This window comes from Rutilus rutilus (assembly GCF_951802725.1).
Source record: "Rutilus rutilus genome assembly, chromosome: 17".
Classification (NCBI taxonomy): Eukaryota; Metazoa; Chordata; class Actinopteri; order Cypriniformes; family Leuciscidae; genus Rutilus; species Rutilus rutilus.
In genome coordinates this window covers 22,379,819-22,399,126 of record NC_140230.1, presented here as the reverse complement: position 1 = coordinate 22,399,126, position 19,308 = coordinate 22,379,819, and the positions used below count along the sequence as shown (strand labels likewise).

Below are 19,308 nucleotides of genomic sequence, written 5' to 3'. Positions count from 1 at the left end.
GCAAATTGGTCGTTCAACCACGTTGGTTAATGATGTCACGCAGGTGGTGACCCCTAAACCTGACCTAAGTTAATAACCATGATTGTACATTAGGATATTTTAATATCTCTATTAAATTCACCACCATTCAGTTCAGTTTAAGCTGCCAGATGAGATCAAACATGACGAGTTATATATTAGAACACACTGGTAGATAAATAGTATGCAGTGGAAAGCACATGTGTCCAATGAAGCAAATGGTACAGATGTGTCATTGAGGTGTAAACGACTCTGTCTCTCCAGACAGAACCATCTTGTGCCTGGAGTGTCCCAACAGTCCATAATCAGCATATTGAAGAATCCTTTGCACTAGATATGCATTAGTATATATTATTGTGATGATAGCACATATTCGCTCAGCCCTACAACGTCACTTTGTACAATCAAAAGGAAGAATATTTCAACAATTCAAATACATAAAGAATAGTTTTAAATTTCATTTTAATTTCAGATCTATGTAAAATAGACAGGGCTGCACATCACAATACATGATTCATGGACTGAAATATTGATCATATCATTCGAAAGGAGAAAATATAACAAGATGTGGTTTTGTCATGACTAAGATGATTTTAAAACAGTTCTTGTATTATCAGTCCATATGTTTTAAAAGACACTGGTGGGCACTGATTGAAACAACAACAACAACAACAAAAAAAGATTATTTTGTCATTAACATGCTCTGAACGCAACATGTTAGAGCAGCAGTCAGAAAAACATGAATTCCCACCAGATGGAATTAATGTGCCTTCTTCATCTAACATTACTTATGCATTTAGAGCACTGAAAGACAAAATATTTTTGTTCTCTTTAGTTTGGAAAAGATATATTCATGCCAGCCTGACAAATATAAGTATTTTAACTTTATATACAAAACAACCTGAACCTCAGGTTTTAAACATTTTGGAGCCAGTGTACACACAAATGATCAACTCAAAAATGTCCCATTATTGCACATGTAATTTATATCTATTCATTCCCCCTCCCCCATCTTTGTGCTTACTGAGCAATTATTTTACAAGCTTCAATATGTAATCAGAACAATCATTGACAAGGCATGTAGACATATGAGGCTTTGCTGTGAAACTACATTGTGGGCTGATGCAATGCACCAGCTCTTTAAGAATAAAGATTCTAGTCAGCCACAGATCGCAGAATTTACCACTACACCTTTATCATTATCAATAAGCCGCATTCTTATCTGTAAAATGTGTTTCTTTTTATGACAATCCATAATGTACATACTGTAGGTGACAAATGATTTGTATACTGTATGTGACATTTAATTTCTTTAAACACTCTGTAAAAAATGGCCATATATAAAACACTGCAAGACTGCTCTAGTAATAATCATAAACAGTTTTAGCATCTCTCTGCTGTAAACATGAAACATGGATGCCAACACTTTAAACTGTTTGGTGTCATACATTTAAATATGAAACAAAAGAAATATCAGAAAATGACTTAAAAGAAGGGTGGATCTGTATTTAGCTGCAGTGTGTATGTGGCCTATGTGAAGTGTAATGTGGAATGATCCAGACCTTGTGACTTAATACATATGATATTAAGTTCCATTGATAATGTTCTCAGAAGTAATCACTGTTTCATCGTAACCTAACAGGAAGCCGATGGAGTTGATCAGACAGTGAGAACTTAATCTTTGGGATTGTATTGGTCAGCCTCTAGTCTTGCACTGGCAATGTGGCTCTTTGGATACTGTGGATATTGCAGCTCTATCAAGAGTTCTTGATCTTCTGCCATTTTAAATAAAGCTTTATGAAAGTTTTTGAGTGGTACTGTGGCCCAGCTCACAGATCGCAGTCCAGTGTGGCAGCTGTAGTTTATTTAGAGGCTTGGATCTGTAGTCTTCTACAAAGATACTGAAACCTTCGAACACAGCTCCTCCACTGTCTTCATGGAGAATCAGCCCATGGCCTCTTTATTCGTCCTTCCCGTCTGTTCTGCTCTCACGCATCTGTGGATTTTTCTGCGGTCAGCTGTTCGCGGTCTGACACGTCATCATCTTTGGGTGGCCGTGCCCGATCGAAGAAGCCGCACTGAAGAACCAGAGCAGGTGGGACGAGGCGGGTGGGGAAAAGAAAAAAAAAGAACAGAGGATGAGAATGTGATCCCTGGGATAACAGACATTATTCCTTTCTTCCAATGTTTTGTCTGCTAAAACAGTTGCACAGATGTGCTCTTAAGGCTGAAGGACAATGACCCATTTAAGACCAGAGAGTCAGGGGACCGCAACCAGAGGAGTTCAAGTACATCCACATCTATTTATGGATATGCTGATTAAACCGATATCATTTCCTTTAAAATTAGAAACAATTTGTTATAAGCATCAGGGCAGTAATCGTAAGAAGTCGTAGACAAAGTTTTGACCGCACAAACACACACACACACACACACACACACACACACACTGCCGTTCCAAAGTTTGGGATCGGTAAGATTTTTTATGTTTTTGAAAGAAGTCTCTTATGCTCACCAAGGCTGCATTTATTTGATTAAAAATACAACAACAAATTAAACCCAGTAATATTGTAAAGTTTTTCAGAAATCATTCTAATATGCTGATTTTATGCTCAAAAAACATTCATTATTATCAATCTTGAAAAGATTGTTGTTCAGGATTCTTTGATGAATACAAATATATATTTCATTTATTTGAAATAGAATCTTTTGTAACATTATAAATGTCTTTAATGTAATTTTTCATCAATTTAATGCATCCTTGCTGAATAAAAATATTGATTTCTTGTATTTGATGCATTCCCCCCTCCCTCTCCTTTATCTGTTAATCTTACAAATAAATTTAAATGAAATATATATACATATTTATATAATTTTATATATATAGTGTATGTATACATTTTAATTTAAAATGTTGATTTTGATCAATTTCATTTACACTTCGTCAACAACCAATTTCACCACAAGAGGGGGCAATTACATTGTATCTCAGTAGGATGCATCTAATTTTTCTTCAAATCCATTATAAGTGACACTATCTATAAGATGTATAATAGCCTGTTAAATGGCCTCAGCTGCTCTAAAAATAACCTCTCAGCATCCGATTGACATTTCCTCTTGTGCACCCACGCACACTCGTCACTCTTCAGCGTGTTAAATGCATATGTGCGTGTTTGTGCATGTTGGCCAATTAGGGCACGTCGCCTCCATAGGGACCCAATCAAGTGCCTGAGAACAGCCCTGTAGACAAAACACTGATAAAATCACAAATGGCTCATTAATGCCCAACTGCAACAGCATTCCCCCCCTCCCTCTCCTTTATCTGTTCATCTGATTTGCCAATTTTCATCAAGCTCTTCAATGTTCCCCATACCTCTTTTCACTTCACTTCCTCAAACCCCTTTCTCCACTTCCTCCACCATCTCCTTCTCTCACTCTATCTCTAACAGCCATCTCTTTCTCTACCCCCTGTAGTTCCTTTGTTTTGCTATTTCACTGAAGCAGAGACGCAGTTACAGACGGATTTTGCTGTTCATGAAGACTTGAAGACTAATGCCAACATACACATAAAACACTTTGAGAGCCCTCTGTCAACCAGGAATAACAGAAAATCTAAACTATGTGCAGTAACATACAGTTATCAGTTATTAATTGAAATGCCAGTCTACTTTTAGTGAAGTCGGACTAACAAACCTAGATAATGTGATTGTAAGCTCAGCTTCGTCCTGCATGTGCTACAATAGAATGCATCATTCTACAATAGACCTCTGCGTTCTGTGCTTTCTCTGAAGTACAGAGCTGATGCACAACATGCATTTAATCCTTCACATTTTTCATTAATCAATGTGTTGTATACTTGGACAGACAGATTTTACACTACCATTCAAAAGTTTGGGGTTGATAAGATTTTTTTTATGTTTTTTAAAGAACACACGTCTCTTATGCTCACCAAGCATGCATTTATTTGATAAAAAAACAGCAAAAACAATAATATTGTGAGATGTTATTATAATATAAAATAACTTTTTTAATTTTTTATATTAAGAAATCTTTGATGAATATAAAATTCAAAAGAACAGCATTTAAAATGTCTATTTGGAATAGACAACAAAATATGCTGATTCAAAACAACAACAAAAAATCTTGTGACTGATGATTACTGTATTCACAACAGCATAATGTGTAGAGCCAAAGAAGGAGAGTATAAGTCTGTGTGTGTGTGTGTGTGTGTGTGTGTGTGTGTGTGTGTGTGTGTGTGTGTGTGTGTGTTATGGCCAACCTACCTTCCACATTGCTAGGCTAAGCATAGCCAGCACCAGCAGTCCCAGCAGTATAGCCAAAATTATTACCCACAGGGGAATGGCAAAGGAAACATCAGGAATGGCCCACACCACAAATGTGCCGATCTTAAAAACACAAGCGCACAAACACAGAGGTCATTAATATTTTACTACCTCTGATGTAGCTATGATATTAGCACACATACATCAGGTTGACAGCTTACTATCCCTTATAATCTCCCACCACTTTCTCTTTTTTTACACTAAATGTAACAGAAGCTCCTTATGAATGTTTTGTTTATTCTTAATATTTAGTTATCTTCCTTTTTGACAGTTTTATACTGTACAAAGAGAAGAAAGTAGGGGTGTTATGATTTGATTATAGCACTCAGCTAAGAAGCACTGATGCAGTGAATACACATAAAGAGCCATACAAAAAAGTACTGTGGCGGTTAAAGCGTACAGTGATTGTATCAGTAAGTGTTGGTGATACCATTAATATATGACTTTCAGTACCATAGTATTATATGGTACTTTAATGTACTTCTAAGAATAATATGGTACATGTCAGAAATACCATGGTGGTACTTTGGTACTATGTCTCCCCAAAAAACATTGTTCTTTTTAGGGTTTTTAGTAAGTAGCGGTAGCCTAGTGGTTTGCACACACACTACTGTTAAAAACTTTGGGGATAGTAAGATATTTGAATGTTTTTGAAGGTCTCTCACCAGGCCTTCATTTATTTGTTCAAAAATACAGACAATTTAAAATATTTGTTTTCTATTTTAATATAATTTAAAATGTAAATAATACATGAATCATTATAATATGTACTGTATTATTATCAATGTTAAAAACAGTTGTGCTGCTTACTGTTTGTGTTACTGTTTTAATGAATAGAAAGTTCAAAAGAACAGAATTTATTTGAAATATAAATATTTTGTAACATTATAAATGTCTTGGCTGTCAGTTTCATGCATCCTAGCTGAATAAAAGTATTAATAAAAATAAATAAAAAAGTCAACTTTTGAATTGGTGACACACTGAATCTTGGTGCTCTTGTGGAAACTGAGAGTTTGAATCTTGCTTGCAACATTTCCTGATTTTGCTCCTAATCGTTTTCTATCATATCCACTCTCTTCTAAATAAGAAAAACTGACAGACGGCAAAAATACGAATGTTAAGAGACTCCCATGCTTCAAGCTACCCCATAAATGTCCTTTACCTTCCTTATCAAAGCTAAACAAACTGAGCTCATAGGCATTTAGTGTATCTTAACCCTTAGTTGAGAATCTTTTTCTTCTCTTGCTCTAATCCACATGTTCTCCTTTTCTCTGTTGTTTTCTACTTTCTTTAATCCGCACCCACACAAAAACTCTAGATTACTCACTGATTTACTCTGGTGTGGCAGTGTATCAGCTTTGATCCGATAAGGCATGGCCGTCACTTGAAAGGACACTGTGGAGTTTAGCGTGTAGTGGTCATTCCGTCTCTGCCAGAGGAAAGCAATGGATTAGCATAAATACAACACACATGGAACCATCTCAGAGCGAGCGGGACAGAGGCTGGCCCCTCGCAGAAGAGGAAAATGTCAGATTAACATTAACAGAACGCACATGGCGGGTGTCTGACAGGGCGCTGAGTTGTAATAGCTTCAGCATGGATGAGGCTTAACGAGAAGCAGTGGTCAAAAGAGCAGCAAAACAAAACTTAAAGCACTTCCTTCAAACTAGGATCACTCACACACATGCAAAGAGCACTACTGTCCTGCAGACACACCAGCGTACGTGCTCTCATACACGTGTCTGGTTTCCGTGGATGTTCCTCTGAAGATGAGATGAAAGCATTTTGTTCTGACGATGTCAGGGTTTATGGCGTCACATGACCTAGGTGTCTAACTAACTGGTGATGTCATCTCCTGTGTCACCAGCCGAACATCTGAGGTTGAGTTAAACATTTGGTCGTGTTCAGAGAGGAAGGGTGGCCATGAACTCATTTAATCAGCATCATGCTGTTGCAAACTTGTATGAGTTTCTTTCTTTGGAATGAAAAGACTTTCATTGTATTAACAAACAAACAATCAAAGCCGTCTGTTGTATTTCACAGAAGAAAGTAAGTCATACAGGTTTGGAATGACATGAGGGTGAGTGAACTATACCATTAAACAGTGTTGGGAGTAACGCGTTACAAAAGTAATGCATTACAGTAACATATTACTTTTAGCTGTAATGCAGTAGTGTAAGGCATTACTAATCGATTTTCAGTAATATTTTACTCTGTACATGTTCAGTAAATGCTTGCGTTACAACACACTTTTAGCCCAAAATGTAATTGTAAAAAAAAACAAAAAAAAAACGGGGGAAAAAAACAGCAAGACTGTGAGACATTAACGAATGAAAAATGCAAGTAAGTTATTACCTGTTCGTGGTCAGTCAATAGCCGCACGTGGTGTCCAAGTTTGTAAATAAAGACTAAATGACAGCTTCTGATATATTTGTATGGCGATTTATTTAATTCATCTCCCTCTTGCTGGTGTACCTTTGTATTGTGTGACATAGTCCAGTAAAGGCGTGTTTAGGGCAGGTTTTACAGGATTTCGGTCTCTGTGCTTGCGCTGGCCAGTGGAAAAGCGGCTAATGGGAGAATATGTTTGTTCTGTGTTTTCTTTCTAACCAGTTAGACTATGTTTAGGTGGTGTTTTTCATCATGTTTTCATCACGCAATCGTGTTTTTGATGCGGTGGTGACGCGTTCATGTAAAATGTAAGGGTGGCACTGCCAATAAAAGCACCTAAAAGCTGTCACATAGAACCGGCAAAAGTTATGATTATGAATGTGTCAAATATAGCAACATATAGAGACATTTTAATTGTTTATTAATAAACAAGGGTTTTCTGTGTCAGTGTCGGCTGCAAAGATGACGACGATGACTCGCGATCTTCGCAGTATTGAACGCGCAGAGAGAAATGCACATTTCATACGGATTACATAAGCAGAGACCAGTCTGTTTTCTTTCATTTTGAATTGTTCTGTTTAAAAGTAGACATGTCTGTGAGGCAAGTAGGCGCTGAGTTCCGATTTAATTATGAGACGAGCTCCAGTTCACGCGCCGGCGCCGCCGTGTCCTGATTATCTCGTCTACTATATTTACTTCTTATTTATTAAATCCAGGCAATTGGTTGATGAAACATTGATTAAAATTAAGATACAATTAATACAAAATGAAATTCACTTTAAAGAAAGGCTTTGTGCTTTCTGTTTGAGGTCTCTGTGAAAGTTTTAAAGCAGTCCTTTAGTGTCGCTTTCAGAGCGCTCACGTCCGTAACTGAGAACTGACACGTCCGTAACATTGTTTTTTCCTCATAAATGCGAACACGAAAAATAAAATAAAATGAATATATTATGTTCTGTGGAGAGCCAACCCTTCTTCATCCGGTGGGTAGTATTACTTTTGGTTTGCTTAGTGTAATTCACAGAATTACTGAATATTTTGCCACCTAAAAGTTAAAGATTTTTTGTGTCACGCATGCATGTCTATTTCCCTCATATTAAATATAAAACGCATGTGTAGACTGATATTTTTCTAATGTCTGGACTCCTTTATTAAGGGAGTAGCCTATGGATATATAAACAGACGTTTCAATATATTGGTATTAAATGCATTTCCTGAGAATTTATATTTCAAGTTTTTACTGCAAATGTCACGTCCATAACGCTGGAATTGCCCAATTTTAAAGAATTTATTCTCAACTAGTTTTGTGGTGTAGGTCTACGTATTTTATAATGTTAACTTCAAATAATACTAATAGTAATTTAAAGATGTGGTAGCATTGGATCTGGACGGGATCGATAACTCTGGGGGTTGGAAGGGATTCTGCCTTCTCACACCGTGACACAGGTTCGTGGATCTGAGTGTCGTGATTTCGGTTTCATATCGCATATCGTTACAGCTCTAGTCATTTTAGAATGTTAAGTTCTACTTATTTTGGTGAAAGTAACTCAAAAGTAAAACAGGAATAATGTAACGCATTACAATTCTGAGACAGTAATATTGTAAGGTAAAGAATTACTTTTAAATAACAGTAACAAGTAATGCATAATGTATTACAGTTTGGAAGTAACTTGCACAACACTGCCGTTAAAACACTACACTGTTCTTACACTTCACCGTCTGCACTCCCATTGGTAGTTGCCGAATTATGTTATTGTGCATGAAAGCTAAACTCTGCTCAACTTCGTTGCATCAGCCACAGTCGCTTATGTCACCTCAAATAGCCAACGCTCATTGAAAATGAATTACTGCCGGTCAGTTTGTTGCTGCAAATCACAGTCAGTGTAAACGCAGCTTAATAGGAGCCTTTGATCATAAAGTGATTTAAGAAGTGAAAATCACCAGCTGGACTTTACAGGAATACTGTGAAGATAACATCTAAAAACACTGTGACAGCTTGTGAATGTTTAAACACTACAGTAGATTCCATGCTGCATCCTTCTCTGTGATGACATACACAGTGTCCTTGCTGAAAAGGCCGGCAGATGTTGTGGTTTTGGATGCTGGTTTTTCAAGCAGGATTCTTAAAGGAATAGTTCACCCAAAATTGAAAAATTCTGTCATCACTTACTTCCCCTCATGTTATTCCAAACTGTATGCCTTTTTTTCTTCCGAACGGAAAATAACATATTTTGAAGGTTTTTTTTTTTTTTGTCGATATGCACTGAAAGTTAATGGGGTTCAGTGTTGTTTTGGATCCACTGACTTTCATTGTTTGACCTTTTTCCCAAACCTGTATGCATTTCTTCTGCGGAACACAAAAGATGATATTTCGAAGAATGTTGGCAAGCAAAAACATTAGAGCCCAGTGACTTTAATTATCTGTACGAATTTTTTTTTTTTATGTCATACAGAAGAAAGTCATACATTTTTTTTAAACAAAATGAGGGTTAGTAACTGTTGAAATTTCATTTTAGAGTGAACAATTTTTTTTAACTATGTTAACCTAGAAGAAATTAAAGTAGGGGTGACCCCGAATAGTCGAAGATTCTATGCTTCGATAGGAGGAGCCTGATTCGACTATCGATCTCATGGTCGAATCTTCGCAGAGGTGTTATGAAACGAGGATCATGCCACTTTGGCTATATGAGGGCACTCAATGTCTGATTTCACATAGAACTACCGGTTTTCTGTCAATACGTTAATATTCAGCCTGTTATGATAATGCTGTATATAAAAATATGCAAAGAAAGAAGCTTTTAATAAATATTTTTTAACGTGCGTGAATAAATCTAAACACCCCGTGACAGATTTAAGTTTCACTTTCAATCCGTGACCGACAGAGGAGCGTCTTGGCAACAAGGATTTAAATCTTTAACGATGTCTGGGATAAGAAAATCTAAAGTGTGGATGTACACCATCAGAAAGGATATTCTCCAAGGCTGGATTTAGCATCAGGAAAACCATGATCGCACTTCTGCCGGCCAACGTTAACAAGTTGGTTTTCCAAGGGACATTCTAAAATGCTTAACGTGAAAAAAGCTTTTAAAACGCTTAAAAGGCACTTTAACGTGGCTTTATGTATGTACACAGAAACCATACTATGTGCAGATAAGCAGATGAACCCAGAATATGAACGCTATGCGTTCCTCCTATAGTAAAGCGTTTTCATATTTTAATTTAACTATTTTAGGAGATTAAGTCGTTAAACGTTTTTCTTGTTAAGTGTTTTACCCGTGCGCACAAAAGACTCCAACAGACACAGACAGAGTGAAAGACTGGATTTGTTCTCTCGATCAGGTAGGGGTACAAGTGATTTTAAAACTTTTCAGCCGGTTCTAATTTGATTTTTGGATGCTGTGAACATTTTTAGCTAAAAAGACTGCCACTCCAGTTTAGCATTTATTGTTGTTTCTGCAGTTAAAAAGACAAAGTTGAAAATTCTGGCTACTATCGTTATTTTAATCATTTCTTAATTTTAATTTAATTTATTGATCTGTCAGGGTTATCTAATCTAACTATTTGTGGCTTGTGTTTTGAATATATGTTCCCCTGCACTTTAGGCATTTTGCACACATTTGTGACCAGTCACGGAAAGTAGGGACACAAGTCGGTTCTGGGGCATTTTGAGTTATTCACAGATTCTGAAAGTGTAGTCTCCAAGCTTTCCAACGATGTGTAACACATGGAAATCTGATAATATTTGGAGAAGTTATGGCCATTTAAAGGTAGGCACTCACAAACGCACAAAGGGGAGAAAACAGCATCTAAAGATTCTCACCTCTCTCCTGCTGCAAGGCTCGAAATTGCGACCATTTTGGTCGCATATGCTCCTGAAATTTAATCTGTGCGACCTAAAAATATATTTGGGAGCATTTGTGCGAGTGCAAATAATGGTTGTGCTGCGACCTGTTTTCATTTCTCTAAAAAACGTTTGCAAATTACTTCACAGTGTGTACCTTATGTGCGCTGATACGCGATGGCCGGACCGTCATTCTATCCAACGTTATATAACCAATCCCGGGGTTTTTCCTGCATTGATTTTTTTTTGGCGGCCGCCAAAGCCTTTGATCGGTGCGTGAGTGACTGCTGCGCTTGACGAGAGAAAGCCCCGGCCGCGCGCGCGCACTCTCACGTCTTCAAACAACACGAGCGCTGTCTTGCTCTCTCTCCCTCGCGCATATTAATCAAAATCATTTGACACGATAGAAAAAGGGCGGAAGACCGAAGTTTCACGTGGAGCATTCGGAGATTTTTTTTTCTCCTAAATTACCGTGGAGTGTGAATTGTGCTAAAAAATAAACTACCGGGATAATCACACAACGCTTGCCGTATGCTACACTTCCACTAATGACACTCCGATTCGCGAACTAATGACTCATTTGAACCGATTCACTTTAATGAATGGTTAAAACAACTGATCTGTCCAACACACTCACGAGACGTCTGAATCGGTGTATAACAAATCGGTAACACTTTACAATAATGTTCCACTTATTAAATTCTAGTTAACACAGTTGTACTATTAAAAAAACTGCACTTTGTTAATTTGTTAACCATTGTTAATGTTAATTTCAACATTTGGGCTATTAATAGCCTATACATTATAGATTTTTTTTTTTTTTTTTTTTTTTTACATAGTTAATGCACTGTGAAGTAACATTAATGAACAATGAACAGCTGTATTTTTATTAACTAAGATTAACAAAGATTAATACAGCATATTAATAGCAATAGAGTGCCAAGTGCCAAGCAAAAAAATCAGGGACAGGTGTGTGGCAAACAAATCAGGTTCAATTATTAAGGCTTTTAATCGGCAGGATACATCAAATATAACCATACTGTCTATGAATATAACACCGCATACACCATCGCCAAAGAAGAGCTTGCCTTCACTAAATTTATGTCAAATGACAAATCATGTGCCAATATCATCGGGGTGAGATGATATAGAGCCAGAAGACCAAATTTCAAATCTTGGCCACAGCTGAAATAAAATTTGTTAATATATAATTTGTAGTTGTGGTGCTCCTTAATTTTTGGTGGGTGCTCCTAAATTTTTGCTGGTGCTCCTAACTTTTTGAAGTTGGGAGCACCAGTGCTACCAAGTAAAAAAGTTAATTTCGAGCCCTGTGCTGGGAGTGACAATAGGGCTCATTTACATCTCATTTAGATAAGCCATACCCCCCTGTAAAGCTGTAAGCACGGGGGGAGCAGAAAGGCCAGGAAAATGTGCCATCAAATAAAAAATAAAGTTTGCAGGTAATATATAAATAAATGTCTCTTAGCATCTACCGATAAAACTGTATAGGCAACTCTTGTGTACACTGAATAAAAAAATAAGATAAACTCTAGACAATGTTCAAATTAAAAACAGGATGTGCTATGTGATATGTATATATATATAGTATGAGTAGGCTATTAGTAGGCTATAGCATTCATTTCGTTCGTTTTTTAAATAAGATACTAGCTGAAATGTGTTTTTTTTAAATCAAGTGATCAAAGTGCTCGTTGCCGCGGCGATCAGTGGCGCAGATGCAGTGTTTTCTCGTGTGGCTCGCGCACACACCCCATTGTCTTCACTCGACGCGCGCTTCAATCCGTTGCGGATGCTCTCTATTCGTTCTGTTTAATATCACAAAGCATAATGCAAACGTTTGTGTGTCCCTGCTTGATATACAACCACTGCTGAACATAATCGTTTTGATGAGAGAAAAAAACTATACGAAAAAAAAAAAAATCTATACAAGGGCGGATTCGAACTCTGACCCACTGACACGGCTGGCGAAAGCTCTACCACTGCACCATTAAGATACATGTTAAATAAATTGGCGGATCTATATATTGGCACTGACAACATGTATTAGGCTACATCTCATTAAACGACAAATTAAACCCCATGTAACCTACTATTTAAATCGATTGCTGGACATCGTAATGTTATTGGCGTCCATCTTCATTGAATTTTGAAATCAGATAGAGCCGGCCAGAGCGCTGCATAATAAGTAGCCACGCCGGCTTATTCAGTATGGAAATACACACCGACAATGACACGCCCCTACTGCGTGCTAGAATCTCCGAAAAACAAGTCGATTTCAAACTCAAAATGTACGCTTTTAAATATACCAATACTGCTATCTCAAACATGCAGAGGCTTCTTCATGATCTCAACTAACAGATTCTGCAAAAAAACGAAAATCAAAAATTTTGAAAAAAAAAGCTTCTTTCTCATTTTGCTCGAAAGTTGTGCTGCCGACTTGTGTCCCTGGTTTCCGTGACGGGTCACATTTGCTCCTCATCTTGTGACTTGATTCTGATTTATTTCGTTTTGTATTTTTATTTATTAGAAAGGTATATTCTGTTCTAATTTAATTTAGTAAATGAATTGTTTATTTTTTCGGTGCATCGATGTTGTGCTGTACTTAGAGCCTGCTCGCACAGGTAATTTAGCCGATTTAATTTGATTTGCATGTGAAATATAAATCCTGTCTGCAGTGTGGCCTTTCTGGAGTTATTTATGTTATTTCTTAGTTTTATTGATCCAAAATGTTTTTATACATTTTCTTCTATATCTTTGTGTGATTTTCTGCACATCGCGGCTTTGAAATGTTAAAGCCCCGCCCCCACACACATGATTCGACTATTAGTCGACTATAGGCAAGACTTGACGATTCTGATTCGACTATGAAAATCCATAGTCGGGGATACCCCTAAATTAAAGTATATTTGTGTGATAAAAAGTACCTGTAAGAAGGTGTGAGCCCAGAGACGGGATCTGAACTTGATCACAGCGCTTCGCCCTCGATCCAAACGATCCACGACACACTCCACCATTAGGCAGTTGATATTAGAGCAGTTCTAGAGAAAAAGTAGAGAAGGTCTTTCACATTAATAGTCTCTTCCTGTTTGTGGAGGCATTATGTACAGTGACCTCAAAAGTTTGAGAACATTTAAACAATTTTGAAACGCTTAGGCCACATCCCAACGAAGCCAGAGCTTTCCCTATCCGATCGTTCCCTTGTTCTAAACAACAATTCCGTAAACACGACGTCGTCTCAAGAAATATCTGCGTACACACGAAACCACTGAAACCGTCTCAAAACGATGTAGTATACATGCCAGATCCGTATGTGGCGTTGTAATTCTGCCATGGAGATACACTAAAAACGGAGAAGAAGAATTGGAGCATGCGTATAAACATTGTGCGTTGTATACAATAATAACAGGCTCAGTAGCTTCTTCTTCTTTTTTTTCTTTTTTTTACCAATAACTTTATTGAACAATATATTTATAACCATAAATGGCCAGGTATAAAATATGAAATGTCTTAATCAGACAACAGACATCATAGCATAAGAAAATATAAATAAATAAAGAAGTAAAATAAAGAAATAAAATAAAAATACATTCAAGTAAATATTAAATAAAGAAATAAAAGAATCTCAGTAAATTCTGCAGCACGAACACAAGCATGTAGTCCGCAGTTGTTGTTGCTGTTACGTTACACATGGGGTGATGACATCATCGTTTCACAAAATATACGGATTGGCTGTACACACGAAAACGCAAGGGTGTTTCAAACGTTTCAGATTTATCCACTCTGGGACCCGGTAAAAAAAAAACGGTTTCAGGCTCCCAAAACGCCTGAGTCGTCTGGACGAAAAGCCGATACGATACAAAAATGTTACGTATACAGCTAAATTTTTTTAAAAGCCTCACATTTGATTTTGAATGATTTTACTGGTCACATTTAAAGAGTTGAGTGATGGTGTGTATGTAAGTAGTATCAATGCCAACTGTTTGTGTATGTGCATAGGACATGACCTCTGCCCTGTTTTATCACATTGCCTAAGGTGTGATGGACTAAGATTATCAAAACCACCTGGTCCATGTGCACACACACATACACACAGACACAGACACACACACACACACACTAAAGAGACACTTCGAGAGAGCAAGACAATGAGCATAATATAAATGACCTGTTATGAGATTTACAGGTGAACTCACCCTTTGAGGTTAACACAGGTCTCCATAACACACGTCTAGTTCAACATAAGATTCTATCCATCACATCTATGAGAGTGTTCCCACAGGGCCTGCAGCCATATGCTTCAGGAGGTTTGTGAGAGTGTTTGTGGTTCTGGTGGGAGTGTATGTGTGTACCAGTGTCTTGCTGCTGTAGCTCTGGGCTGTAGAAACAGATCGTCTATGGCGAGTCGGACCGCTGCTGTTCCTCAGAAAGCCCAGTAATTCTGGAGTGTCCTGAAGAGTGGAGGTCTAAGCATGCAAGAGAAAGATGGGAGAGGAATTGAATGAATATTAGATGAAATTAATATTAGATGCAACGTGATGTGTGTAGGACATTTTGTCATATTGTCCTTATAAACCTGAAGACAAACATTTTCAATTTAATTGAACTTTATTTATATACCACTTTTCAAAATAAATATTGTTCCAACAGTTTTCAGCACTGAATGATTTCTGAATGCATGTCATAAGGAAGGAAAGATAAAGACACTTATTAAATATTTTCTATTATTATTATTTTATTTATACAATTATTGTATACATAGTTGTATATGAAGTTAGTATTTTAGGTTAAAATGTTAAAATAATAATAGAAAGATAAGTCAGTCACTTATATTTCATAATGTAGTTGTCACTGTGTAAATGTGGTCAGAGAGTCAGACACAGAGTTCTGGGCCAAAACTCTCCTCTAAAGTTCACAGGAAAAGAGCTCTAATATCAGTCCAGGTGGTTAAAATTCTGAACTCAGCATGAACGCAGATCAGTTACAAGGCACAGAGACTTCATGAGGACGTTGTGACGCTTCATAATGACTGCACATGAAATCTGAACAGCGATAATGAAGTCCAGTCAAGAGAGCAGAGGGGTCAGAATTAGTCCAACACTCTCTGATCAAAAACAAGCAGGCCTCAGCAGTCACAGTTTTACATTTATTTGAAGCTCATTAGTAAAAGCAAAGAAACCTGAGATTTATGACAGCTAGGGACACAGCCAAGAGAGAGATTTGTGATGCAGTTGGAGAGAGAAACGTTCATTCAGATAACTGGCTCTGTGTACAAGGAAAGATTCAGTCAGGGGGCCGAGTAAAAAATTGTAGATGTGGACTCTTCCTTCTGAAGTTGGCTCTCTTTAGGAAGGACACCCTCAGGGAGGAAAAGGATAGAGTGATAAGTGTGAGTTTACCTCTAGCTTCAGTGGGTTGAGGGAACCGTTGACGCTGCAGTGTACAGGTCCGTCGGTGATGATCTGAAGGGCATAGAGGAGGTGTTCCTCATGGAACTGACTGGGCCAGCCCACCTCCAACACCGTCCTGCTTATTGAACTTGGACCCTTATTATGTAACTGGGAAAAAGAACAGAGAAACAAAAAGAGATTAGCAACAAACTTAAACTCACCAAACTTAAACATATACATTTAAATCTATTCAAAAATATTCCCTTATAAACATTTATAGAGATGCATCAATAAGAAAATTATGGCTGATACCATTATATATTTCCAATTTTCTAAATGTTATAGCCGATAACCAATAAATACACATACTATGTAGTGTAAATGAATTAAAAATGAAACTCACTTCAAGCGATTTTAGGAAACACAACATTATAATCTGCAGTATGAAAAGTGGAATCTAAATGTTATATTTAAGAGTGTTATTCATTTTCAAGTGTTTTTAAATAACTTCAAGTGGGTGATGGAATGATAAAACAGAGGAAATGAGCATGAACAATTAAATATCCAATATCCTAAAAACATTTAGAGTCACTTACAGTATGAATCTACAATGTTTCTTCCAAAATACTACTTCCTAAAGTGAAAACCTATGGTAAATTTCCATAAGGGGTGCTGTTGATGCCCAATACATTTAATATGAATCATCAGATTTTTATTTAATATGGAAGAATGTACAAGAATTGATAAACATTAAATCAAACACTATGGGCTAGCATTAGCATTAGCGGTTGAACTAAACATGGCAGAGCTGAAGCTGCTTCTAACACAAACCATCTGTACAGCGTCTGGCCAACATTACAGGCAATTAAAAAATTAATAGCTGCAGGACAGATGGCGTTTAGTGAGGCCCTCTCACAGCAAAAAGAGGTCAGGAGTCTCCACAAAAACAAACAACAAATAAATAGCTTTACAGAAGTTGTTTTTTGCTAGCTGAATGCACTATGCTATGCTCCATGGGGAAAGTTTATTGTGGTTTATTTCTTATAATAGATTAGTGTTTAGTTTTATTGTTGGAGAGAGTTAAAACAGTAACATTGAGCCACAAAGTTAAATTGTCTTTCGTATAAATATGGACTCAATTCACTTACACTGTGTTAAAGATAAGATCTGCTGTACACCAGCTGTGGTTAGTTGTGGCATGCTTGAATGTCTACTTTCTACGTACTGTATGCGTGTGTGTATGCGAGTGTATTTATTAAAAGTGATTACTACTGATATGGATCCCTTTGATCACAACAAAGTTTTGAATGTTTGCTGTTTGCTGGCCAGTCAAGAGCACATTAATCCTAATACTTTTATAATCTATCTCTTCTTCTATTCCTGTGTCTGAGGCTCTCCATGTTTACCAAGTTTTGTCTTTGTGTCTGTTTATTCTGTACCTCATATATGTGTTGAACCTGAGGGCCGACGTCATCCTCTCTCACAGGTTTCTCTTTGGGTTCCCATCGAGGGAAAGGCAAAACAACCTGAGCTGGGTGAGACACACTGAGGAAAACGGAGAGAGGATTTTCAAGCAGGTTGTATAAAATGCAAACAAATGATCATGTACAGTCTAAATAAATATTTTCTAATATACACCATTCAAATTTCAAACCCGTTTTAATTTTGCAGTGTGGCAGATATCCAAGTTAAACAGGATATTCAACAAGAAAACAACATTGAGGGAAAGTAAGAGATTTGCTGGCTAATACATCATAGAAACAGATGTTAGTCTTATTTTCTATCATATGCCTTATTTCTTCACTTTGACCCTATGGCAAGACAATATTTTAAATGAACAGAAGTGTTTAATCAATATGGGCCTTGTGAATAACCTCTCCAGATCTCTCTGAACAGGCCATTGATTTTTATTTATTTATTATTATTAAAATTAGACTCTTAAAAAAATGCTAGGTTGTTTCAATCCATGTTTGGGTCAAATATGGACAAACCCAACCATTGCAATACATTTTCAAAATAAATTATAAACCCAATGGTTGGGTTTGTCCATATTTGACCCAAACATGGGTTGAAACAACCCAGCATTTTATTCCAGTGCGCTCATTTTCTGCTCAGTGAGACAGAAAGAGACAGATAAAAAGAGATACTTACCCTCTGATCTCCACCTGTGCTCTCGCCGCAATGCTCAGAGTCAAATTCACTGGGACGCTTCTTGTGTTGTCCTTATTAGAGCTGTTCAGAGAAACAAACAAATATAATGTTTATTTGAAACAACAACCTTATGCTACATTATCAAGGTTACATTTTGATAGTCCCAATAACACAGAGTTATGTTAAAGGGTTAGTTCACCCAAAAATGAAAATTCTGTCAGTAATTATTCACCCTCATGTTGTTCCAACCCCGTAAGACCTTCGTTCATCTTCGGAACACAAATTAAGATATTTTTTATTAAATCTGAGAGCTGGCTCACTCCTCCATAGGCTTCTAAGACATTATAACTTGCTGGCCCAGAAAATGCATTAAAGACATCGTTAATATAGTCCAAGTGACTACAGTGGCTCAATCTTAAGTTTATAAAGCGACGAGAATACTTTTTGTGCGCAAAAAAACACAAAAATAACGACTTTATTCCACTATTCAATTCCTTCTCTCTGGGCCTCAAGTTTTTTCATGTAGTGTAACTGCATAGAGCAGTTAGAAGCCTATGGAGGAGTGATCCAGCTCTCAGATTTAATCAAAAATATCTTAATTTGTGTTCCGAAGATGAACGAAGGTCTTACGGGGTTGGAACAACATGAGGGTGAGTAATTACTGACAGAATTTTCATTTTTGGGTGAACTAACCCTTTAAGTGCACTATGAGACAGTAAGGCTCTTCTGTAGAAGGTCTCAGTGAACTGGCCACAGTGTCTCAGACTACTGAACAGTTCCATGTGTGAGCCTGAGGCAGGGAACATCTGTGTTCTGTGAATGTATCTGTCCTTTGAGGGTGCGAGGACGAGAGGACGAAAAGGGAACAATACTGTTTTCATCTGAGTGTGTCACTGTCCTAGAGTTCCCCGAGTCAACTGTCTCGCCGGTCATTCTGCTGTGAAAACCACAAAATCTCCACTAGCCACACACACACACACACACACCAGTACACTAGACGACACTCTGTCTCATTTCATATATCACAACAATGAACGCAAATATTATACAAAAGGAATTTCACCTGGAAGGGAAGCTAAGTCGTCAAAGGAGAGGATGTATGCATTGCAGTTGTAACTTTGATCTTGTGGAATAACTTGGTCACAAAAACGATATATTTACT

At 37.2% G+C, this 19,308-nt stretch overlaps 1 protein-coding gene across 1 annotated transcript in view; it reads right to left on the bottom strand.

Moving 5' to 3' along the window:
- Positions 1 to 464: 464 nt before the first annotated feature.
- Positions 465 to 19,308, bottom strand: part of itga8 (integrin, alpha 8) — an 80,378-nt gene continuing 61,534 nt past the window's right edge. The window contains exons 23-30 of the mRNA XM_084385900.1: positions 18,147 to 18,227; positions 17,435 to 17,540; positions 16,005 to 16,163; positions 14,958 to 15,071; positions 13,533 to 13,646; positions 5,689 to 5,790; positions 4,302 to 4,424; positions 465 to 2,096 (exon numbers count right to left, since the gene is read on the bottom strand). Of these exons, the coding sequence (XP_084242026.1) occupies positions 2,007 to 2,096; positions 4,302 to 4,424; positions 5,689 to 5,790; positions 13,533 to 13,646; positions 14,958 to 15,071; positions 16,005 to 16,163; positions 17,435 to 17,540; positions 18,147 to 18,227 (889 nt within the window). The 3' untranslated portion in view covers positions 465 to 2,006. The remainder of the gene's footprint in view (positions 2,097 to 4,301; positions 4,425 to 5,688; positions 5,791 to 13,532; positions 13,647 to 14,957; positions 15,072 to 16,004; positions 16,164 to 17,434; positions 17,541 to 18,146; positions 18,228 to 19,308) is intronic.